Genomic DNA, 26,866 nt, shown 5'->3' with positions numbered 1-26,866 from the left:
GGTTCTTTATTACAGAGAATTTTTTTTGCAGAAATATCCATCAACCGAATAGTACCGATATGAAGCATAGCATAGACTGACTGTACATGTCAATGGTTGCTACTCCGTGATTGGTTGGAACTGGTAAGAATTGCACTACGATCCAAATGAATAAGGGATGAGAGTTTCCGCTAACTCTCGAAGTGCAATTTTAGCAGATCTAATATTATTGATCAATAACGGTGCCGGCCAAGTCCTTACAGTCAGTTGGGATGGGGAAGGAATGTTAGGGTGTACATAATGATTGTTGCTTCTAGAGATCGAGAATACCTCTGCATCTCCACAATCACCACGGGAAGGGTGTTTATTAGTGAGGGAGGAAAAGATCTGGGAGTCACCCCTGGTCGGTGATGCGATCCATGGACAAGGGGCAAATATACGACTTATATTTAAAACTGGTTTTGTATTTTTGTCTCTAGAAGTTTTTGGTAGAAGATTTAAAAAATACATCAACATCTATAATGTCGAACAATTCAAAAGATGTTTTTATTAATGACGAAAACTGAAAATTACATGTATATATTTTAAATTATATGAAACAGGAATAATGCCGAAACTTGTAGTGACGAACCATACATAGTTTGTTTGAAAATTACATATGAGTATTACTGTGCATTTTTTCTCGAAATAGTAGAAGTTTTTAAAAATACGTCAACATTCACAATGTCGAACAATTCAAATGATAATTTTTAATAATGTCAAAAAGAGAAAAATATATGTATATTGAAATTGTATAAGAAACTAGCATAATGCCGACACTTATAGTGACGAACCACACAAAGTTTGTTTCAATATTACATAAAAGTTACGCTTTCAAGAAAAAATGTGTTATCATAAGCATGAAACGAACTCACCAGTTGGTAATCCATCCTCGACTGAACACAAAACTGACTCTGACAGCAAAACTTCTTGACGTCCCGAAAACAAACCGTCTTGCTTGGGCCTTCCCAAATACCTACCCAGCAAGACGCTCCAAAACAGGAAAAAAAATTCTCCGACAACTAAAACACGCGCGAAACCAGTGTTACCCCATTTTTCCAACTCTTATCTGTGTTTTTGGCTGAATAAATCATCTTTATCTTAAGTCAACTTTCAAAAATCTTAGTAAAAATCTGTTATATTTATAGAACAATTTTTTTATGTTTTTAGTTTTCGAATAGTACTGATATGAATTACATATACAAATCTGCGATTGAAACTTACTTTTCGGATGTTCCGGGTTCCCGGAACCGGATATGATTAACCAAATGATTTGAGAATCTCTATTCACAGTCCATGTGAATACCTTTTCAACAATATGAGGACGGTCCAGATTACTTTTTAAATTACGAAACTACAGGTTGTCAAAGTTAACGTCTCTGAAAGGTTTTTTTTTTTCAGATGTAGCAGGTTCCCGGTGGCCACAGTGATCAAATCCGGATCTCCGGGAGTGTTTCTGAAACTAGACCCCAAGTCACAGTTTGTAATTTTTTGTTAGAGACTAAGGAAGGTTAAACTTTGAGGAATTTTCCATCAATACTCAAGAAAACAAGAAACAATATCAATGAAAATTTAGAAAACTTCAATTATCTGACTTTTGAACAGCATAGGGCCACTGCGCAGCAGCTTGCTCTCGTTCCTCAGCCCATGGCAATTTTTCGCACACCATACACCCCTGTATGTCGCGCGCAGTGCTTTTGTTTTCGCAGCCACCCGCTCGGAACCTGCCCCCTAAGGCCTTTTAGTTCAGAGTCTTTCTTGGGTTTAATCTTGAGTCTACCACGCCGGTGCACCGGAGGAGTGGTGGCTACCAAATGCTATATAGCAGACCGCCGCCCACGCCTGAAAACTCATTTCATCTTACGACCCCGAAACGCAAAGTTCTACTATCTTGGAACCGAGTCCGACGCCGACGCGTGTGAATTACCGAAAACAAAAATTGTTTCGTTGATGATTGGGCTCAGTCACTGTTTGAACCAATAAGGGAGAAATTTCTGAAGTTTTAGTGGTGAAAAAAGAAGATCGGCTAAACGATGGGATCCGTATCTCATCATAAGGTGAGCAGAGTTGATTTAGTGTGATTTAAATTCGTTGAAATGGTATCGAATGTACCCGTACTTTGTTGGTTGGCCCTAATTGGGGTACTCGTCTCTACTCGGGGATTGTGTGAGGGTGCGTGCAATATGCCCTCTCAAGTGTTGTGGTGCGGTTAATCAAGATCATCAAAGTCAGTTGGGTGGAAAATCTTGAAACAGAGCCAAAGGAAGACACGATTTGAGGGAAATTTGAAGAAGATGATGTGTACCGATGAGAAGAATCGTTGCAAAAGCACATGGCTCGTGTCAAGATGGATTTCGAAGTGATCGTTAGTAAGACACGCACAAACATAAACAGAAAACATGGATTTGTAAGGCGGGGGTGTCGAGGAAGAGTTCGCGATGAAACAATGTGGAAGAAGACTAAACACCGGCAGGCCCTCCTCAAGAATGTAGTGATAAATGAAGAAATGAGCTTTGCTGAACTGAATTGTGTAGTTGGGAAGGTGGATTACTAAATAGTTTACTTCTGAGCTTTAATGAATCACTTCTGCCCTGGGCCGGAGCTGAACGAACGCATTCCCACAGTAATCTGCTTGAAGTGGACTAGTTTTTCACCACCCTTTCAAGAGAGAGGGAGAGATGGGCAGGCAGATGGGGCGTTTTTGTGAGTGGGTGGTTTTTATGAGTTGGCGTGAAAATTTATCGGTTGGACGCCTGTTGCAATAACAAGCACCCTCGCATAAATGTGAATCCGAGCTAGAGATGATGAGGGAGAGGAAGTTAGCTGAGCTCGTGCAGAAAAAAGAACATTTTCGCCATATTTGTTTTAGTAATCGTCCATCCGCGGGTGAATCTCGAATAACGAGGGCGGTAATTTGTGTGCTAATTGATGGAGCTGCGAGGTTTTACGGTGGTGAGATCAATCCGATTCGAGCTTTGATAAGAAACTGAGAAATGAACTTGTGTGTTTGGTGATGGTGGTGAATGATGGCACATGAGGAAAGGTGCAGGTGCATTGATGGGCGTTTTATTACTTGGACTATGATTTCGGAATGGACTGTTGAAATCGACACTGGTAAGGTTAACGCGGGATGTGAAGCGGAAAAATGATTTAATACAGAAGTAATGACATCGTTTGGTGTCGGAAGAGTGACTTCGTGCAAGCATCGGAGGGTCTGCATGTTTTGGAAAGACGTGATTTGAACTGTTGAAGTTGAGACCTTCAGAAAACTAGTGATGGTATTCGAGTTTGACCGCTTAAAACGACTTATGAAATGTATGTTGAAGTGAGAAAAGTTTTAAAGTGGAACATCTTAAAATCCAATTTTTCCCCAAATCTTATGAGGAGTGGCCCATGAATTACGTAATCATTTATGGGGGGGAAGAGATCTTCTGGCCAAAGAGCTTGCTTTTACTTCAATTTTCTGATAACATTGCAAATCTGTTTGATAAGATTTTAAGTATTTTTATAGGAGACCACTAAACTTCATTGGGCTCGATTCATATATGATCGGCGTTAAGTCAGAGTGGACCAAGTGACATTTTTCATATTTTGAGAAAAATGGGTTTAAAGTCTTAAGTTCTGTAATTCTTAATCTCGTTTAAATTTTGATTCAATATTTCTACACATCTTTGTGTTACATTCAAACAATACAATGTGAAGTGATAATCATGAAAAATCATATTCCAAACCTTGATTGAACATTTTTTTGATGGACTATGTGTACTTGGTCCACTCTGACTGAACTAAAGATCACCGTTCAGTGAGTTGGTTCACTCTGACTAAACAATTTCTAGGAAAATAATAATCATTTAATGTTTCAATGGTTAAACAGATTAACAAGACTCTTCGACACCAATATCGTAAATTCTTCAATAATCTATATCGTCAATACCGTAATCAGTGACATTACGATAGCTTGAAAATTAAGGTATTGCAGGGTCATTGCATTGAAGACCAGAAATATTCAAATATGTGTTCAGTCAGTGTGGACCATGTGTCCCAAAATGCTGCCTTGAGGAACATCAGTTCTTACAGGAAGTCTTTCAGTCCTGGAGTTCTGATAATTACCCTGAAGTGTACGATTTGACAGATAACTTTGAATTATTCTAACAATGTATGTTGGAAAATTAAATTTTCTTTAATTTTACAATCGATCCTTCATGCCAAACACTGCCGAATGCTTTTTCTATGTCTAGAAGAGCAAGACCAGTAGAATAGCCTTCAGATTTGTTGGAACGGATCAAATTTGTTACACGTAAAAGTTGATGAGTGGTCGAATGTTCATGGATGAATCCGAACTGTTCATTGGCAAAAATTGAATTTTCGTTGATGTGGACCATCATTCTGTTCAAATAGTTCTTTTCAAAAAGTTTACTGATGGAGGAAAGCAAACTGAATGGATGATAGCTAGAAGCTTCGGCAGGATTTTTGTCGGGTTTTAAAATTTGTACAACCTTAGCATTTTTCTATTTGTCAGGAAAATATGCTAATTGAACGACTTCAGACAACGTAAAGAACGCCTTTGTACGGCTATTGGTACACTGATCCTATAACGTATACTTTAAATTCAAAAGATTCCAATTAGGAAAACATTTGAACGGCGCTCATGGGAATTCGTAGCTTATGGGATTCATGCTCATTCTTTAATTTGGTCGAATTGTATGCAACGATATTTCACTACACTCCAACTTGAAAGCTTGCTTATGATTCTGTATTGATATCAGTTATCCCATATGGATCTCCATCTACACGAAACCTCTCCTCTATGCTAAATCCCAGATGTGACAAGTAGTAATCACTGATGTTTTTACCATCAGCCTCAAACGCAATCTTTGTTACTTTTTTTTCTGTACCAGAATAGGTCTATGTAGGGTTTCCCGTAAAATACTTTTAGAATAAGCAACGAGTCTAACTAACTAGTAATCCATAATATGGGCCAGGAAATGATTGTTTACACTCATAAGACATCAAGGTTTGTAAATTGTTTTTAAGCATACAGAAATGGGTGCAAAACTTGGTGTGGAGCGAAAACAGTTCATGTCTCAGTTACTACAATACAGTATCACAAAAAGGGCATTTACCCCTTGTTCCCAGCTGTAACACTGCTATTTTTACAGTAACATGCGTCACGCATTGTTAACATTCGCCAAATCATGCAATACAGATGCATTGAGTTGAAAATTTCTTGATTTTATGCACTGATCCGTAGTATGTCACAATTTGATCCATAATATGAATTTGATCCATAATATGGTTTTCGTGCTCTTAAATTACAATTTTACGTTTTCCATGTTATTTTATTGAATTTTATAGGTTGGAATCTACACTATTTGATCCATAACTGTGGGATCATGGTACTTCACATTGATGTTTCTGCACTAAAAATCATGGTCAATATATGCTTCTTCTTGCAGCAAACTTTACATGGCTTAGACAAACATTCCAAGCACTGAAATGAATGATTTGAAATGGTAAAGAAAAAAATATAGTTTTTAAATTATGCCAAATGGTCGTTATGTCAAATGGCTATTATGCCAAATAGCATTATGCCAATTGACATTATGCCAAAAGGGGTAGAGCCGGTCGGATAGAAATTAAGAGGAAATAAAGTATTGATACATAGAGTTATTAAATAATTGAGAAAGTTGACTATTATGGTGCATGCAATTAGAAAAAGTATTTTTGGGTTTGGAAATACGCTTTAATGTACTGATGAAAGCTCTTGAATGAAAGGCAAGGCATCTTACTAATAATCAATATCCGAATGGCATTATTTTGTGATTCCATTTGGTCAAAGTTTCTCTACAAGTACACAGCAGGTAGGATTATACCCTATGCTCAGGAAAGTCAAGGAAATTCCCATTACGGAAAGATCCTGGACGGACCGGGAATTGAACCCAGGCACATTAAGGAAGGCCCCACTACATGTGTTATTGAACACGAAATCAGTGCATCTGCGGATTGAACTGTTGAGGTAGTCTTAAAAATCAATTTTCACTATGGTTCTGTAACTCGATATCAAGATACAGACTATCTTGTCATGGATAGTTGACTTCATTAATTTACACGTTCATCTACGTTTCAAGTCACCAAGTGGCTCGATAGCTTAGTTGGTAAGGCGCTCGTCTAGCATACAAGAGTCCTGGGTTAAAATCCCAGCCGAGCACGTGTATTTTTTTCATAATTTCACCCATAATTTATCCATCTTTACCAATCGTAATGAGTTATTGAGCAATTCTCGCTGAAACCAGGCCGCCATCGGCACCCATCGTTAGAATTCCAATGTTATGTCACTGATCCCTAGTTCTCGATAAAACTTAAGGGTGGTCTTTTCTGTTTTCTCAAATTGGTAGACCCCTCGTACGCCAGCTAGCTGAAAAGTTTGCGAAAAAGCCCATTTTTCGATAAATCTTGGGTGTTTCTTCACGGGATATGTCTCATATTTCGCTTGGAACACATAGCAAACTTAGTGACATCGTATAGAGAAAGGATATAGCATTCATTTGAACTCGAAAAAATTTTGTTAGAAAAATCGTTTTTTCACCATCAGAAAGCTGAGGAAAAATTGCGTAAGATAGGCTACAGAAACTAGGTGAGCAATTGTATTTATCCTATCAAATGAACGATTTTCTAAATCATGTTATACGATTTTGACGTATATGGCGAGTGCAATCAATACAAAAATCTTTTCAACCTTTGGTGTTTTATTCGAGTCGAGTGAAGAATAAGAATATTATTTTGAGTGAAAAAATCTGGCGGCCATCGTGGATTTGACGCCATCTTGATTTTAGGTAGAAGAATAAATTTTTCACCTTGATAGCACTCAGCATGTTGAAATTAGAGGTTATCAATAAAATAAGGTTACGTATACTCTTCTTCTTTTTATTCATAATTTTCCTGACGTTACGTCCCTACTGGAACCGAGCCAGATACTCAGCTTTATTGTTCATAAATCCAGGTTATTAAATAGGAATTTTCTTTTATAATGCGATTTCTGACAACATAATAATTCTTCGCCATATCTTTGAATTCAGTAATAATGAATAAATAAATTCAATAAATGAAAACCGTCCAAAAACATTGATTGTATTAAACAAACATTTATTTTACCATATGCATTGTTGTTCATTGAATGAAGTTTATAGATTGCGCGTCGGGACATTAGTAAGTCTTGTGGTGATATCTGTAGTTTTAACGTAAAACATTGACAAAAGTGCATGAATTCAGAAGGGAAATTTAAATTTTGAAGCAAAAAAACATCCTTGATTTTCTGAGCCATAAAGTATCGTTTTAAGTACCGCCATGTACATGTGTGTGAAAAATAGCGAGATTGAAAGATGAGAAGCAGATTTTGTGTTGATGTGGACGTAATGCCGAAACGCTGGTGTATTATTTCGAGGTTGTAACAGCTGGCGGCCATTTTGGATTTCGACGCCATCTTGGTTTTTAGCAGTTGAATGATTTCTTACCATCTCAGTGCTCATCATGTTAAATTATGAGGCCTCCGTTAAAAAAACAATCAGATTCTATTTTTCTCATCTTATCTCAGCTGTTCAACTGATTGTTCATTTATATCAATGGTTTTAGACCAAATAAATGAAAGAAATAATACTATTTTCAACTCGAAGATATGAAGAAGAATCATTCAGGTAGCAAATAAGCGTTAAAAATCATATCTGATTATTTGTTTTCAAAGCTAGTTAAGCTGAGAGTCTGGTTTTGTTCCAGTAGGGACGTAACGTCAGGAAAAAAAAAGAACAAGAAGAAAAATAAGTGTAACGGTAGCATTAAAATTCAACATGTTGAGTGCAATCAAGTTGAAAACTCATTCTACTACTTAAAAACAAGATGGCGTCAAAATCCAAGATGGCCGCCAGATTTTTTCACTCAAAATTATTATTTTAAAATAATAATTATATTATATAAATATAATATTTTATATATATTATATTAATATAATATTTTTTATAATACTCCTATTCATCATCTGTCTCAAATAATTCACCAACGATTGAAAACTTGTTTCTTTGTAGTACAAAAAAAAATGATGTTCGCATTGATTGCACTCGCCATATACGTCAAAATCGTATAACATGATTTAGAAAATCGTTCATTTGATAGGGTAAATACTATTGCTCACCTAGTTTTTGAACCCTATCTTACGCAATTTTTCCTCAGCTTTCTGATGGCAATCTCAGAATTCAAAACTAGCGGTGCGCTAATGGTGAAAAAACGATTTTTCTAACAAAATTCAAGATGGCGGCCAAATTCAAAATGACCGCCAACATTTTTTCGAGTTCGAATGAAAGCTATATCCTTTCTCTATACGATGTCACTAAGTTTGTTATGTGTTCCAAGCGAAATATGAGACATATCCCGTGAAGAAACACCCAAGATTAATCAAAAAATGGGCTTTTTCGCAAACTGTTTAGCTAGCTGGCGTACGAGGGGTCCACCAATTTGAGAAAGGACCACCCTTAAGTTTTATTGAAAACTAGCGATCAGTGACATAAAATTGGAATTCTAACGATGGGTGCCGATGGCGGCCTGGTTTCAGCGAGAATCGCTCATTCCTTAATTTTTTAAGGGTCTACACTGCCCATAATCGCATAACAGTCCCATGTTAGCTGGATTTCCTATTCACATGGGACAATTATGCGTTTATGGGCAGTACAAATTTCTTAGATTTTTCTAAGAATTTTTCTTGACCACTATTAAAGCAAAGGCATTATCGAAAAATATGATAACTTCTGTGATTTTCTACCAAGTTGAGAAGACATGCACCGGGTGGAGCTCTTGGAATAGACTGAATGTTCGTTGAAAATCAAGAGGTCCTTATTGAACCATATCAAACGGTCCGGTTTGAACCAACGCACATTTTGTGATTTTTAAAAAAAGTCGAGCACATACAGTGCATAGACATATCAAAACCATATGGCCAGCAGACAGTTTGGAATCAACTTCTAAGATTGCACTAAAACTTCAAAGCCACAAATCTCGCGAAGAACGCATCCCACAACAGTGCACTTTTTATTTTGGCTTTGTGCACTAGCAGAAAGCTTAAAATAAGAAGATCAGGAATGTTTGCCAACTATTTCTCCAGTTTTGTGCCTTTCAAAACGTGAGTAGGGGGAGAAGTCGGCCATTGTTCCGGCCATCTTTGGATTCTGAGATGTTTCACCTTAACAGTAGCGCCAGTATTGAGAAATGCTTGATGGTCCGAATTAGAACAGGGTCCGAATTGTACAAGGTTCCCCTACGTTTTTCAGCTTTTTGCTCTTCTTAGTCAGTCCCCAGAAATCATCAAAATCACAACAATGAAATGTCACACATTAGAAGGCAGATTTCAAAATGACAGTTCGTTTTGTACTACAAATTTAAGTATATTCCGATTATCGTGCGCAGTTGGCTTACCAATGGCTAAGGAAGCCATGGTGCAAGAATGAGCACTAGGATGCCTTGAAGAACATGAATGATTCTTTAGACTAATGCAGTGTTTCCCAAACATTTCTGACTTTCGGTCCATGTTTCGTAGCATGTATTTGTGCTGTAGAATAAAGAATCACAACTTTTTGCTTTATGAACAAACAACATTGCGAATTTCTTGAAATTGGCGAGCAAAAGAGAGAAACGATCATGTCAGTTAAGATGAAGATAATTCAAAGTTAAAGCTCAAACTTTCAAGAGCACAAATCTGAAGAATCAACATTCATTCTAGTTGTAAACTTTATCGATTTGTCACTACCAGCAAGTTTCTAGCTTAAATGGATGTCTGGTTCTCCAGACTAGAGTTACATATTTCTCAGGAGCACATAAATGTACTGACGAGCCTCCAACCAAACCGTCTCTTAGCTCGTCGGAATCTTATAATCTGCGCTAGCCGGAGGCTCACGAAAATGCTAAAAGCGCGCGCTAGGTGATGTGCTCTCGGGGAGACTCGTCTCATGCGCTGCTCGGCGCTTCGGCTCGCTAACAGTCTCCAAGTTATGAAACAACTGCTTAGTAATGAAGAGCCTCTACAACTATTTTCGCCTCATTATGCAGGTATCTAGATGGCCTACATGATATGGTTGAAGACTCGCGATCCAAGAGTTGCAATTTCGATCCTCGTTGAAAACTTTTGTTATCACTTTAATTATTGCGCAGAATTTTAAACAGCACATGTGACGGAGTGCATGAGACCGCATTGAGACACATCTCAAGAAAAATGAGTCGCACCAAAAAAGGTCTCACAATGTACACAATGTACTCGCAAGCAATGAGGCTCTTGTACCTATGGCTACAGCACGTGCGCAGTAACTCTACTCCAGTCTAGTGCTCTTGAAAATTTTAGCATAGCTTCGATTCATCTTTACTTTTTGCTGTTGTGAAGGAGCAGTGTCCATTTATCTTGCGTGCATTACTGGATTCTGAATAAGTTTTCACTAAACTGCGACCATCGATACAGTTTTAATACACTTCCTGCCTGATAAATCTTATATGGATCCGTTCATGTTTTATTTTGACTCATCTGTCTCACAAGCATGATTAGAACTATAAACATAGAGAGATGTGGAATGAATAATTATTAGGATGCCTCAAGTTCAGTGCATATTCCATTAAAATGAGTGTTTTCTGCAAATGTTATGAGACGGTGTTTCCAATTTTTCTCACACTAGCACATTCACCCCCTTTTTGGCTCTTCGCCCCTCGAATTCAGTATTACAAACTTTCGACCCATTGAAAATCGTTCCAGGGGGTGAATACGTTTACATTGGGATTCACTGGGCTAATGGATCATTGAAGGTAACTTTCTCGACACTCACCGCATCGAAATAAATTCATCACTGTACATAGGATTAAAGATGGTGACAACGTTGCTGATCTGTCAAACACATAAGACTACGTAGCGCTATCTATGTTTTTAATAGCGGCCATTTTGGTTATTTTCATGATCCATCTGCAATATGTCAATGCTATGTCGCCTAGATTAATTTTTTTTCATAATATTCAGAATAAAATAAAAATATTTTCGTGCCTCAAAAAGTAAACAGAATTGACATTCACGAAACGCGACGCGAGACAAGACATAACACTTTTAGTTCTTACTATCGTCAAAATAACTTAAAAATTACCTTTCTGTCGACCGGTTTCTGGCGCGATGTGGCCCATCTACGGGACAATGTCCGAATTTTTAAAGTTATTTAGCACCTCCTAGTGGCATTATACCGTAATAACTTATAGACCTGAACCCAACAAACAATTTTGCTGAAAACAGTGACTTAAAAGATATTTTTCATTCTAAAGATATGAGTTAAAAATATTTGATGCACCCTAGCGCCTCTATGCGGAAGAATGCTCAACAAGCAGCGCATAGCCTTCTATCAAAACTGCCTAATAACGCCTCCTAGTTATGGACTACCGAACTAATCAAGCATGCAGAACATAGTCCTCAACCTAGTTGTAGAATGTTGAACTAAACAAACATGTAGTGTATAGCCTATAAACTATTTAATCAGCAAGTTTTGCCGAAAAAAAATATATTCCCAATGATCAGAATTTAGAATTATCCTACGATCTAGATCAGGCCTGTCCAACCTTTTTAAACCGCGGCCCAAATCACAGAAACTATTTTGCGTGGTGACCCATATTTTTAAATGCATTTGCATGAAATTGTACAGGTGTCAGAACATTCTGCTGGATTTTGGGAAAGTCCCTTTCGAGATCATGCATTATTCCTGCCAAAGATATTTTGAACAATGTACACCATTTTAAGATGCTGTTGAAATTGTGCACAGGATTTTATAATGTATAGGTTATTTTGAGAATCATGACCCAGAATGTGTGAAAATACTGTCAAATTAAAATTTCGTCCAGGATTTTATAAGAATTGTGCCAATGATTCCTTGAGAATTTTACCCAATATTTATTTCAAAACCCTCCATTGAAATGTTAGAAACTGCTATCTAAGGTTTCAAAAGACACCTGATTATAGTTCTATTATAAATTCGCCAAAGATTTAATCTTGCCCAAGATTTTTGGAGATTGCTCATTGAATTCAGTGAATATCCTGGCTATGGAATCCTATCGATGAATACCATGTTATCCATGAAAGTCGTGTCCATAATTCTTTGAGAATCCTGTCCTGATCCTGTGATAAGTAGTCTCTTCTTAAGTAAATGTTTTCTGCCGAAAATTTTGTATAAATCACTTCCAAAAGTTGAAACGCTTCATTTATAGGAGTTTTTAGAAATATTAGCACATGTTCCAGTTCATGAATCATTATTTATGTTAGACAATTCAGCCTTTTCGCAATCACTTATGTTTAAATATCATTTATCGAATGTAGAGCGAAGTCAACCAAGCCCGCGCTTTCGCCATTTTGGACTTTGGATGACGAGTGAAAGTGAAATTCGATTGGCCATGGTAAAAAATATATTGTTGTGATCCTCACCAGGTTCACCTTATAAATTTGTTGTTTTTTCGTAATCAATCTGAAATCTTTTTTTCCTATTAGATTTGTGTATAGAACAATTTTATCCGTTATTAAAACTCGAATGATCCAGATTTTAAAAAAATTGAAGTTGAGATTTTTAATTACTCAAATTGAGATTTTTAAATGACAAAATAATTTAAACACTTGTTTTAATTATGAATCGTGGTTTACGGCCAACCAGCCGAGTGGAAGTTTAACAACTACCGAAAAGCTAAACATTACATATAATTTGCAATTGGATTAGATGGACAAATTGATGTGAAGATTTGCGAAAAAGTTACATGTCTTCTCAGTGAGAATCGAACTCACGACTCCCCGATCTCTAGTTGGGGCGCGTTAACCACTACGCCATGAGAGGACTCATGAACGCAGAAGTTAACCTGAATTCGATTTCAGCTCAATAATCACGTGGTCCTCTTTCGTCCTCTTAAACCTCAGCCAGCGCAGTTGCTGGCTAGTGTAGTGTGCTATTCCTATACCTAAAAAACAATGCGCTCTCGGGCTAGGCATTGGATATATATAGAAAGCGTTGTGTTTGGATGGGCATCTAATTCTTCCGAAAGAGGTGCACTTTGCGAAAGAGGACCACGTGATTATTGAGCTGAAATCGAATTCAGGTTAACTTCTGCGTTCATGAGTCCTCTCATGGCGTAGTGGTTAACGCGCCCCAACTAGAGATCGGGGAGTCGTGAGTTCGATTCTCACTGAGAAGACATGTAACTTTTTCGCAAATCTTCACATCAATTTGTCCATCTAATCCAATTGCAAATTATATGTAATGTTTAGCTTTTCGGTAGTAATTTAAACAATTATCGGGTAAAAATACCTACATGTTTGAAACCAAATTGAAAATTAAACTGTTGGCTTTCAAGCAATGTGTAATAAAGTAACTTTTTTACTGTGGCAAATCATCACTGAAGTAAGTATATTTTCTTAAATAAAACTGTTTGTTTGATATAAGTATCTAAATCTTTAAATATGCGCTTTGTTCAAACCTTTTTTCAAAAAACTCCTCCCGGCGATGATACATGCCACTTTTTTATTTCCTTATATTTTTAAATAAAACTCAATCAAATTTACTTTCCAAAACTGCAATGAATCGGAAATCCGTTATTTTTTTGTGGAAATAGTCGCGATTTAAATTTGATTGCTTCTGAACGGCTCTGACCACGTTCACGAACCACGAACCATTCGAGAGCGAGTGAATCAGCATTCTGATGCTCGTGAGCATTTTGTTTTGTTTCTGTTTCGATTCAGCAGACATGATCGCCTGTTTCCTTCTAGCCAGCCGCATGCGTCGTTAGAAAATTACATGAAAATAGTTATTTAATCATTTGATAGGAAATCCTATAAGAAAATTCAAACCGGTTATAAAATAGAAAAAAATAACTATCGAACTTCATAACGACCAATGTAACTAAACTTTTATTCTTCGCCAGTTTTTCGTACGTTAGCAAGAGTTTGACTAACTCATTAATTCGAGACTGCAGATAATGTTTGTTATCAAATGGAAAATTATCAGTTTTTTTTAGACTTAATCATCATTAGACAACTGTAATAAACGCATGTTATCCGTAAAAATGTAGACAGCATTTCTTTACACACTCAAACGAAATCAAATTTATTTATTTATTTTCGTCAACCACATTTCCTTTAACCATATGACTAAATAAAACAATGTACTTTGATTTTTTTTTATTTAAAATAAAATTTGATTTGTAACATAGTTTTTGTACGAATAATTTGCGGACACCCTGTACTTCATTTTTTTCTTTCTTTCTTTATTTTAGTATTTTTTTTAACTTAAAGCTAGTTCAACACTCCCCTGTACTTCACAATCTCCATAATTCAGAACATTATGCTGTGAACCATGTGGAAGTGATTATTAGTCAAGAATGAAATAGTTAGTGCAAATAACTTTCACTAATAATGAGCAATTCTCGATGAAACCAGGCCACCATCGGCACGCATCGTTACAATTACTATTTTATGTCACTGATCGCTAATATAAGCTAACACTATAGGGTGGACGTTTCGGTTTTCTCAAATTGGTGGACCCCTCGTATGCCAGCTAGCAAAACAGTTTGCTGAAAATCTGCTATTCAACATTATCAACATTATGCCCTGAAGAATTGGTTATAGATTTGATGGATACTAAACTATTTCAATCTGAAAACGCTGAGATCGAATAAAATTGTTCACAACAATGCGTTCCCATAAGCTTGGCACAGATGTTAAGATAAATATTAGTCACTTTATAGTAATTATCAATTGAAACGAGACTGTTGGAGGATTGCCAATAACCCTAAAATTGATTTGGAACTGTGCGTAAATAGGTAAAAACATTGAACATCATCATATAAAGATATGCTAGCTAATATGGAAAAATAATAATTAGGCATTATCGGACAGTGGGAAGATAATTGGTAATGTACTTTTTTGTAAATGTCAATTACTTTTGATAGAATATATGTATCAAGGGAATATTCCTAACTAATATGGGAAATTTCTGGATTGTTCATTTCAATAATTGTAGATGGCTGAAATAAATAATTACAGTATGGCCCATAAAAAAATGCGAAAATTGTTTGAACGTGAATATAGCATCCACAAGCGTTGTTTTCATTGTTTTTGATAGTGAATGTAATTTCTGATTATTGTAGTATATTCTGACACAACTTCGTTATTCAGGACAATTTTTGTCATATATTTTTACTGTCCTAAATAATGTAATAAAGCAAATAAGTTCAAAGGTTTTGTCCGCCCAAAACTAGAAACAGCGTCTGATTGTCGTATACTCTAGTGATAAACTTTCCACCTTCAAAAAACACACTTTATTGTTGAAAATTTTAGTTTGTTTGGTATCAGAGGATGGAGGAGTTCTTAGAGAACGAGTTTTTCATGATGACAATAAAATATTTTGCCAGGGTTATGGTTTTCAGGGCATTTGCGTCTTATAAATTTGTTATGCCTTTATTTTTTGTTAAGGTTGAATAAAAAATAAATACGGAGGCCTATAACAAATTTTTCAGTGTGAAATTTGTTCCTTCGGTTAGAGACAACTTATATCAATACTAGCTCAAAGGTTTTGAGCAAAACGGAGCCGCCTATCACACTTATATGAAGGTTCAATATAAGCTCTTCAAAATGAGCCGTTTTTTCGAAAATATGTTTAAGTCTCCAATTACCCAGGTATGAACCAATTTTATCATTTTATATGGGGGTATGCTGGAGACAAGGCCTGTGAATAATTCTGAATAATAATACTTATGTATCATTCACATTTTCTATGTAAAACCTACCATAAAACATGATGTGACGATTTTCGCATTTTTTTATGGGCCATACTGTAAGTTGAAGTTTTCGTATCTATTTCTGAAAAAAATCTCAATATCGACTAATCGATGAACAATTGAATAATTTTCTATTGAGATTTTTTTTTCAGAAATGCATACGAAAATTTCAACTTTTATACTAAACTAAACTTCTTATTCTACACTTCCAAATAAAAAAATTAAGCGATTCATCTACAAGTGATGGATATTTTTAAGGAGACTCTTGGGGTTTACTCAGCTTTTCAGAAACATCTTTGAGAACTACGCTGAAATGCAATATTTACAAAGGTTTAAGTGACAACAACCCATTCTTGGATCCGATAAAACCACGTTGTGTTGACCCCCACCGCAGCTTTTTTTGAACATAAGGCCAACACCACCTCCGTTCCTCAATGACCACGTGTTTCATGGTTGAATCGAAAGAACAAAACATTATATCTATTACTTATTTGCTTATAAATAGTGAAATTCACCTATAATCAACAATATAACCTTTCAATGAGATACTTAACGTCTACCTTATAAACCATTAAGTCGAATATATTTACAGTTTTGATGTACCTATTCCTCTTTTGGAATTTAACTTTTTGCAACTCTTCTGCTTGTAATCGTTTTCCATTCCCTTCCCTTCCCCAGATATCAACCCGGTTGATCATCTTCCTGATGCTAGCGGCAGGAACCGGACTCGAACCAGGCGCAGTGACAGCCATTACCATCACAACGACGGACGCCATGCTGGAATCTACACAGACTACTATCACGGCAGACATGATGCCCAGCCTGGGCGAGGAATCTCCAGTCAGTGAAAAATCCGATCTCACCGAAGCGGAAACCAAAGATCCCAAGAAGCTGGAAATCATCAAGCAGATTCGGAAGATCAATACCGATGGTTCGTACACGGTCGGGTACGAGGCGGAAGATGGAACGTTCAAGATTGAGAGTAGGGATGTCCTGGGCAACGTCAAGGGAACTTACGGGTACATTGATGAAAATGGAGAAATTCAAAGGGTTTCGTATAATGCTCACAACAATACTGGGATCAAACCAGCACCACCTCCACAGGTAACGGAGGATATCGTTCACATACCACCGAGATTCAATCGAAGTCATATTGGAGCACCAACGACGAGGAGGCCTCCGTCGTATCATTCGAGTACTTCTGCTCCACAGCGAACCAGTGTGATCCAAACGATTCCACGGAAGCGACCACACATGACTTCAACGACAGAAAGACCTTCATCACGTATGGCAGATACCACCACTTCATATGAACCAACAACTGCATCTAGTCATAGCACTTCAGTTCATACTGCCAAACCGTTGCTGATAATACGACCCACCCCATTGCCACTTAGTGCAAAAACCATTGAACAATTAGCTAGACCTGATAAGCTGGAAAGTGAACACATTTCTAAGATTTACCCAAAGGCTTCACCGTTGAGGCAGAAGGAACCGGAAAAGAAGCCTGTGAGAGGTAACTTCCTCAGACGACAGCTGCCGCAGGAGTCTGAAGAACAGTTTGAAGCTCAGCAGCAAGTCGTTTATGGACAATCAGCGGGTGAAGAGATTGCCAATCTATTCTCGGCTACGCCTCCAGGATTGCGTCCAATTTATACGACCACACCAAATCCCAGAATTCCAGCAGCAGTGTTGGCAGCTCGTCAAAGGGCAGCTCAAATTCAGAATTTGATCACAAGTGAAAGACCGTCTACCACGACAGAACGAGTGTACGCCAAGCCTCCTCGTAAACAGGAGCCAGCTCCCGTTATGTATGAACCGGCTACAGAGCCTTCGTCAGAAACCAGCTATGTTACGGACATGCCAGTCTCGGTAGTTCAAATCCCAGCAAATTCAAACCGTGAAGTTGCGGAAGCTGCAGAAGACGAGCGAAGAATCTACCGACAAAGGCCAATAGAATTCCGACCACGAGAAGGGTACCGATTCGTCCCGGCTCAAGATCGACCGGAGCGGTTCCGCGTGCCTCTTGGTATACCACCACAATCACGGGCTTTTCCAATCCCTGAGCAACAACAAGAGTACTTGAGACAACCCACGCAAATCCCTGGTCGAGGAGCTCCAATCGCTCCAGAGAACTACCCAGTAGAAGATGAGATCAACAACGTTGCATATCGTCAGCAACGGCGACCTCAAGGTGCGCCTCCTGCACCGTACCCTCAAACTCAGCAGGAAGCACCCGTCAGCAGTGTACCCAACGGCCATAGTTATCCCCAACAATCCTACCCAGTTCCGTATTCTTATAACCCCTATCGGAACCCGTACCAGTCTCCCGTCAGTCCGTACTACGACTTCCCCGACCGACCACTAACGACCCGTGACTTTGAACGAATTCTTCAAATCCTCATCTTCAGACACCAACAAGTTCAACACCAGCAAGCTCTTCGATTCGGAGGTTATTCTAATCCTTACTTCGGAGGCCCATCCTACGCACCACCGTTCATCCCAGGGCAGTACTCAGGCGCAGGTGGTTTTCCTGCTCAGATCCCTCGACCGCCATTCTACAATGCTCCCCCGACTGGTGCCGGATACTTCGACCCTCGCTATCAGAACCCTCTCTACAGCCCATCAAACAGCAACCGACAGTACTCCGGTGCTCGCGATCAACCTTCCAACGAGTACCAACAACAACCCCACCAGGAACCACAATCAGCCTACGGTCAACGGAGGCGACAATACGCCCCACGACTCCCTGAGCCCGACTACCAGGGATCGTCCGGAGCGGCCGATGCCTTCCAACCGGAGCTTCTCCCTCCAAACGTCCGAGAAGAGCTGCTCTACCGAATGTTGATGCTGGCAATCCAGCCGGATTCCGGAGCGCCCGGTGCAGTGCCTGGCGGAGGTGCTGGTCTACTGCCTGCCAACTTGATCCCATCCGGATCGGTGCCACGACCGCAGACCACTTCGGCCACACCGAGCTACAGCAAGAAACCGGTGCGCAGCGTTCAGATTCTGGGCGAGGAGTAGAAGGAGAAGAAGGTAGGAGGCAAAGTCGACTGCACAGTGTATGTATATTTGAAAGTATTTCGAATTATGTTTTTTGTAATAATTCTTGTCGAAAGTGTAGGTAAGAAAAAGGGATGGATGATCCCTTTAGCTTTTCGATTAGAGTAGTGAGATTCATAGGTATTAGACAAATGAAAACCCAAAGATTTTGTTATGAGTTTGACAAGTTAGTGCTACGTAGGAGATGATGTTAGCTTTGCTGCAACCTGCAATGTCGGATAATGGAACGATAATGGATGATGAATTGATTGTTTGACTTAGTTTAGATAGGGAAAGTGTACCAGTTATGGTTATAGTGGTCCCTATTTGGCCATATGTGTTTTCTCGAAAACATTCACATTTTGATTATGCCATTATGTCCATAACTGGTACACCTACCCTAGGTAGATTGATGTAGAATATAGAAACTTTCGTTATTGTGCAAAATATGCAATGATTACACTTCTGGCTGTTATCACCATACAGCTCGTAGTAGTTTATGGGACCATAAACTCTAAACAGCTATTCTAATCCGGAAGTTTAGGAGATTTGAGTTCCACGAGGTGATCCTCTAGATTTCATTTCCAAAAGAAGAAAAAAAAAGTGTTTTCGTAACTTTCTTTGACAATTTAGTTGAAAATAATCAGTCCTACTTTTGTTATTTCGTTGTTTCATATTTAACATTGTTCATATTTAATATTCGTTCAATTCATGTTCATTGGAACCTTAAAACATCCTCGGCTGTTGAATCCACGTTTTTGCAACCATACTCTAGTGCAGTATTGAACAGCAGGCACGAAAGTTCATCATCTTATCTTAAACCCAGGCATGATTTTAAGGAATTGGAGTTTTTTTTTCCGACATATGGGAACTTTCCATGAGGTCCGTTCTTGTCCATGATCTTCCATAGCTAGATTTGGTCGATAATATCATATACTTACTTGATATTTGATGTTCATATTTGATGATTCAAATCGCCATGCCGAAACTACGCCGAATGAATGAGTCTTCTCCACTGGATTCGGTCCTGAGCCAATTGCTTTCAGTCGTCCTGCACGTTAAACGCCTTAAATCCTACCTAACTGACTTCAACTGCTAATACAAAGTCAGGGCCTCGTCCGGGTTCTCTGTTGAATATTATCTTTGCTTGTCGTTCTTCCGTCATACGGGAAAAGTGAGCAGCCCAACGCAGCCTGCCATGTTTCATACATAACGCTCGACAGTATCCACCCCTTTATACACTTGGTACAACTCGTGATTTATGTGACGCCAGCAGATGTCGTTTTCTAATTTACCGTCGCCGAGTTTTTTTCCGCAGCACTTTACGTTCAAAAACCCCGAAAGCTCTCCGGTGGACTTCCTTAAATGTCCATGGTTCATGGCCATATAGGCAACCGGAAGCAATACTATCTTGCATAACGTGGATTTTGTTTTCATTTGCAGGCTACGGAGCCCGTAGTAGAAAGCCCGACTCGCAGCTGCAATACGTCCTTCACCTCGCGGATAACATCATTATCGCACGTCACTAGTGTTCCAAGATACACAAATTCTTCCACCACTTCAAACTTTTCACCACCTAGCAACACTTCGCTACCACAGGCTACCACTAACACATCTGGACCCACGTTGACCACCAGCAATCATGTACTTCGTATTTGTGGTGTTGACCGTGGGTTCGATCCTTGCTGTCTCCCCCTTAAAAGGCACGAGCACCTCTTCCAAATCCCGATGATGCTGATGTCGTACGCGAAGCCTAAGAAAAAATAAGAATGTGTGATAATGATACCGCTCCTCTGCAAACCGGTCCTTCTAATAGCACCTTTAAGCATGTTAAACAGCAAGTTAGAATTCATCTTAGGTTACGAACGACTTCGATCCTTCAAGCGTTGCACGAATCAGTAAAGTAATGTCGTTTTCGTTTTTAGGAACTGGGTCGGTGATCAACACATAAACAAACCAACGTCAAGCAAATTGTAGTTCGGTCGAACCTGAATCGGGTTGGGGTTCAAACTGTTATTCAGAACGGGTTGCGCCAGTTCCAACCTAGGTTCAAAAACGAATTCGACATAAGTTTCGCTGGACGGCTGGATCAACTGCCACAACTCTTTTCGCCAACAAAAGATTCCTCATGCGGTCTTAATATGTTGACCAGAATTCTAGACATGTACGCCGAATTAAGAAGTGATATCCCTCGGTAATTAGCGCACTCTAATTGATGCCCTTTCTTGTACATAGGGCAAATGAGATAAAAAACCAACTAGTATAGATTTGTTCTTCCTCCCATATTTTCGAAATGATACGGTGAAGGAGTTCGTGAAGCTGATCACTTCCGTGTTTGAGAAGTTCAGCCGGGAGCTTAGCCTTCCCAGTTGTTCTGCGGCTTATTAATAGCTTTCTCCACCTCATCTAGCATTGGAGGTCGCACACCCTGGCCAACGTCATCAATTTGAATCCTACTATCAGATCCACTTCCGTTTTCTCCGTTCATCAATGTCCCGAAATACTCTCTCCACCTGATGGCCCTCCATTATTTTATTACTACCACTTTCTTCATGTCTTTTTTTCTGCGATGCATCCGTTTTTCGGCTGCCCTTGCTTCCTCTGTTCTCTGCCCTGACGAGTACCAGACACAAAAATCCGGCTTCTGGCCACGTTTTTCTCGTCCTTAATTTTTTTTACTGTGGATGCACGTCTTGAGTGCGGTAAAGGGAAGGGGAAACAACTCTGTACCACCTCTGATTCCACCTTTATTTGACTTGGATTCCAGTTGAGGGGTGACTTTCGGTTCGCAAGCGCCCCGACGACTCTAAGCCGGCGGATCGACACTACTCGGCTTAGTTCCCGACGGTGAAGCAAGCCTACTCCGCTGGAGAGTGACTCGACGGAGGAATATCTCCCGAAACAGGTAACGTAACGTAACTCCGTTGTTGGCCGGTAGAGTGTCGAAGTCGGCCGGTTCCGGTTGGAGGGAAACTTCCGGTGCACAGGCGCCCCGACAACCATGTCAGGTAGAAGTTTCATTTCGTAATGATTCATTACGCAACGCTTTTCAGTAACGTAATGAAGCCCATGTGATTCATATAACTATCATTCTTATGTAGAAAAATGGAGAGATCTATAATTTTTGTTCAGGTTTCCTCTTCCACTCAGGTGGAAATTCGATGACTTTTCCCTCACTGGACTCGGAACAAACGATCTTGCAGCCGAGGTACTGGGCATCCTTCATGCCCCTTCAGAATAGAAATATCTACCCCCAAATCTGGCAGTGGAGATGTAGATGATCGACGAGAGCAGTGTCCTGTGTAATCTGCTGGTGACGGTAGTAGCTGCAGACATTTCATATTAGAGTTCTCTGGTAGGAGACCAGCCAGGGCCACTTCCTCTGTCGACTCAATACCAATCGGATCATCAGAATCGCTCTTTTTTTCGAGTAATGATGCTATCCGAACGATGGTTTTAAAAATTGTGATGTAAAATTCTGGAACTTCTCTAAATTGTTTTTTTTTTAGAAACTTCTCGTAAAAGAAGTCTTAGAAGAAATTTTGCAAGAATATTAAATAGTATGCTTCAAAAATAAAATTTATATAACCGCTAAGGTGTTTGTAGAGAAATTTATTACTTAATCACTTGCAGAACTCCTCCTAGTAATGAACAAAACCGGTTCTCTGGAAAAAATGAAAAACGAATCCAAAAGGATTTCCAATTATCTGAGAAATTTCCGTAGACTAAATCCTAAAGGGTATATTTGAAATAAGTTTTATAATTCGTGAAATAAGTAATATAATTCCTGTAGGCAATCTTGAATAGATAAAATTAGGGTACAAGTAATTGGATTCTTTGTGGTAATTTTTTTAAACCCTGTTATGAGTTGACGTCCATATAGGAACACCAGATAGATTATTACTAGCTTTATCATCGTGGTTTTACGCCCAAAGCAATTCTTTAGAAATTAAAAGAAAAATTCCTTGTAGCATTGCTTAAAATATTCTTTAGAGAAAGCACTGGAAAAAGTTCCCTGAATTTGATGCTAATATTGATTCTGAAGAAATCCAATCAGAATTTCTTCAAAAATTCTTTAAAGTATTCCTGAACGAATTCTTGATAGAATTTTCTCGTTTTTTCAATGAAATCTCTGGATACGTTTAAAAAACTATTGTTAAAATTCATGGCATAGTTTGTTATGAATTGCAAGGGCAAATTTTTAAAAAAAATATCCTCATGAATTATGTTAAATCACACGAGAATAAATTTAGATGTCTTTTGGTAGGTGTTTTTGGATGATTCAAAAACCAATACCTGAAGAAATTTCGATGAACTATTAATTTCATGAGGCATTGTCAGTCATTGGGGATTGTTCAGTTTAACATGTCGAAGAATCATCAAAATACGTCCTTAAACAATTTCAACAAGTCATTGGTATATAGTCATTGGTTGTTCTGATCTGTAATGGATTGATTATGAGATAAAGCTGATACAAATATTTTTATTTCATTCATTACCACGTCCCTCAAGAAATTGAAATTTTTGAAAAGGTGAAAAAAATATGGTTCTGTTCAACCCTATCAGCATAGACAAACAGATGTAACACTTAGAACAATACTCGATCAAAAACATAGTCACGAGGACATGAACGCCTAATGCTAAAATCGATGTTTTTGGCCGACGGGCCAACAGATGGCGGTAATGTGTAAATGTTAAACACGAACAAAAACTATGCGAGTGCTGGATTGGCCACCTACCATATTTTTGAATCGAAAGTTAAAAAGGTGGCCGATGGACAATTAATAGAGTGTGACATCTGTTTGTCTGTGCTATTAGATTATAAACGTTTTGAATGTCAAAAAACCCCATGGAACAACGACTCTAAGGACAACCTAGAAACATAGAGAGCGGAATATTATCTACTATTTTTTCACTGTTAAAAAAAAAAAACTTTAAAATTAACTTTGTTTTATGTATTATTTGTATGCACCCATGTTTGTACCCTTTGGTAGACTTCGTGGCCTTGCGGTTAGCGGCGTCAGTTGTCTAGGCGTATTGTGCCACGGAGTGCGGGTTCGATTCCCGCTCCAGTCGGTGAAAACTTTTCGTCAAACGAAAAATTTTTCGCTGGGCTACTGGGTGTTACGTGTTGTCCGTTGCCTAATGTTAGTGATCGTTCAGTCTGTGCAGCATATGTGCTGAAGGCGGTGTAAATCGTATTTTTTTAAGTGATCTCGAACATAGAGAAAAAAAGGAAAATAATCGAAATCTTTGGCTTACTCATTTTACAAAAGTCATTATTTTGAAATTATCTCAAACGTTGAAATCTAAAAATATGTTGCCATTTACTTATGTGTAAACTATTAAAAGGTCTTTATAGCATTTCTGAAAAGAAAAAAAAAAAACAATGGAAACTCATAAGCTTACTAATGCTCTTGATTTGTGGAGGCAAACTAACTTATTGGATTGGAAATTAGAATTCATTATGTGAATATTTAGAAAATATAAGCCGTGATTAGACTCAACATTTTTAAAATAGATGTTTGATCCTACTTAAGTATCTACATGAGGTATAGCTAGAAGTGGCCATCCAAGGCTCAATTTTCTCATGTGCGCAATCAATTGAATAGCAACAAGGAAAATGGCTTACAAACATATTTGTGAAGGCTCCTAAATTGTGGGGGTCCAAAGCCACGGTCCCACCGGGCCACTATGGGCGGTTTTTATATAGATCGGAGGCCAAACATATTTTTGCCATATCATGTGAAATATATAAGTTTTTTTTTTCATGAAAATTTGATGTTTTGTTTTCGAAAAATAAGTTTTCGAGACAAACTTTTGAAAAGGGTCTATAGCGAAATGATAAGTTTTGTTACTTATGCCATTTGTGCGATTAACGCTGCGAAAACCATTTTAAATAATAGATTTTACATAGTTATGATGATATGAATCATATTGCGAGATTCAATTATTCTCTGCAATAATCTTTAGCTGTTGTTAAAGAAAATTGCTAAAACCACCGAAAAAAAAAACGAAAAGCGCTAGATGAAAAAAGTGCAAATATGTGCAACTAAATAGTTTATTATCTTTTCATGCACATTTCATAGGTCCGATATATTTTGCTCACGGTTTCGCGCGTGTTTTCGTCGCCGGAGAATTTTTTTTCCCTGTTTTGGAGCGTCTTGCTGGGTAGGTATTTGGGAAGGCCCAAGCAAGACGGTTTGTTTTCGGAACGCCAAGAAGTTTTGCTGTCAGTGTCAATTTTGTGTTCAGTCGAGAATGGATTACCAACTGGTGAGTTCGTTTCATGCTTATGATAACACATTTTTTCTTGAAAGCGTAACTTTTATGTAATATTAAAACAAACTTTGTATGGTTCGTCACTATAAGTGTCGGCATTATGCTATTTTCTTATACAATTTCAATATACATATATTTTTCTCTTTTTGACATTATTAAAAATTATCTTTTGAATTGTTCGACATTGTGAATGTTGACGTATTTTTTAAAACTTCTACCATATCGAGACAAAATGCACAGTAATACTCATATGTCATTTTCAAACAAACTATGTATGGTTCGTCACTACAAGTGTCGGCATTATTCCTGTTTCATATAATTTAAAATATATACATGTAATTTTCAGTTTTCGACATTAATAAAAACGTCTTTTGAATTGTTCGACATAATCGATGTTGACCTATTTTTTAAAGCTTCTACCAAAAACTTCTCGAGACAAAAATACAAAACTAGCTTTAAATATAAGTCGTATATTTCCCCCTTGTCCATGGATCGCATCACCGACCAAAGGTGACTCCCAGATCTTTTCCTCCCTCACTAATAAACACCCTTCCCGTGGTGATTGTGGAGATGCAGAGGTATTCTCGGTCTCTAGAAGCAACAATCATTACACCCTAACATTCCTTCCTCATCCCAACTGACTGTAAGGACTTGGCCGGCGCCGTTATTGATCAATAATATTAGATCTGCTAAAATTGCACTTCGAGAGTAAGCGGAAACTCCCATCCCTTATTCATTTGGATCGTAGTGCAATTCTTACCAGTTCCGATCAATCACGGAGTAGCAACCATTGACATGTACAGTCAGTCTATGCTATGCTATTGTATGCTATTATCTTTTCATGCACATCTCATAGTACACTTGGAAATAATTTTATGCCTGGGACAACTTGATACATAGTGAGTTATAATTTGGTTTTAATAATAAAATATTTTGTTTTGATCTTGTTTAATGTAGAGGAAATTTAGTTATATTTTTTATTATTTCAACAACTAACTATCCAAAATTATAAAAAAATGTTAGAAAAAACATGCTTACAGAGTTGAAAAATCTATTACAGCAACGTAATTATGATTATTAACCTCTACAGTACCTGGTGCCCACATCAAAGTTTCAAAATGCAGAATCTTCGTCATCGTTTGATCAATTCCGATGAGATTTTAAGGAAAAATCACAAATGAGTTATATTTTTAATTCATGTATTAAACATTTTTGATTCGGCGATGGTTCCGGATCTAGGTTCAAAATTGCTGGGGTTTTTAGGGTATTTGAAAATTGAAGCTGTGGGAAAAATACAAGCAACGCAAAAAAATTAAAAGAGATAGAGCACTGATATAGTAGACAGAGTATGTCTCCTTTTTCGGTTTGGAAACTATTATGGTCTTTTAGAGAACTTGTTCACCATGTATCGGTTCTGGTAGGGACAACTTCCAGAATATCATGCACTGATACTTTTTGACGGCTCAAAATTCGTGATTTTTCACCCAGATATGTTTTAATATAGTGTCATTAATTGAAAAGTTTTTCTCTCCATTTCGGGCACTCGGTGACAGGTTCCGACAGCGCTCCAAATGTCTAATGAAATTCCTTCTGCTGTTGTCGTATGAAAGCTTGAATTTAATGATTTTTAACATAAAAGTGAACTGACATCATCTCATATCCTCCCTCCTATTTCTATCATTACAACGGAATCGGCGATTTAATTTTGTTTGAC

At 38.1% G+C, this 26,866-nt stretch overlaps 1 protein-coding gene across 1 annotated transcript; it reads left to right on the top strand.

The window, feature by feature from the left end:
* Positions 1-1,892: 1,892 nt before the first annotated feature.
* On the top strand, positions 1,893-19,657 carry LOC110676174 (RNA polymerase II degradation factor 1-like). Its single transcript, XM_021842990.1, has 2 exons — positions 1,893-2,075; positions 16,507-19,657. The coding sequence occupies exons 1-2, from the start codon at positions 2,052-2,054 to the stop codon at positions 18,850-18,852; spliced, it is 2,370 nt and encodes a 789-aa protein (XP_021698682.1). The 5' UTR covers positions 1,893-2,051; the 3' UTR covers positions 18,853-19,657.
* The last annotated feature ends 7,209 nt before the right edge of the window (positions 19,658-26,866 follow it).

This window comes from Aedes aegypti, chromosome 1, assembly GCF_002204515.2.
Source record: "Aedes aegypti strain LVP_AGWG chromosome 1, AaegL5.0 Primary Assembly, whole genome shotgun sequence".
NCBI lineage: Eukaryota > Metazoa > Arthropoda > Insecta > Diptera > Culicidae > Aedes > Aedes aegypti.
The sequence above is the reverse complement of the archived record's forward strand: the minus strand, read 5'-3'. Positions and strand labels throughout refer to the sequence as shown.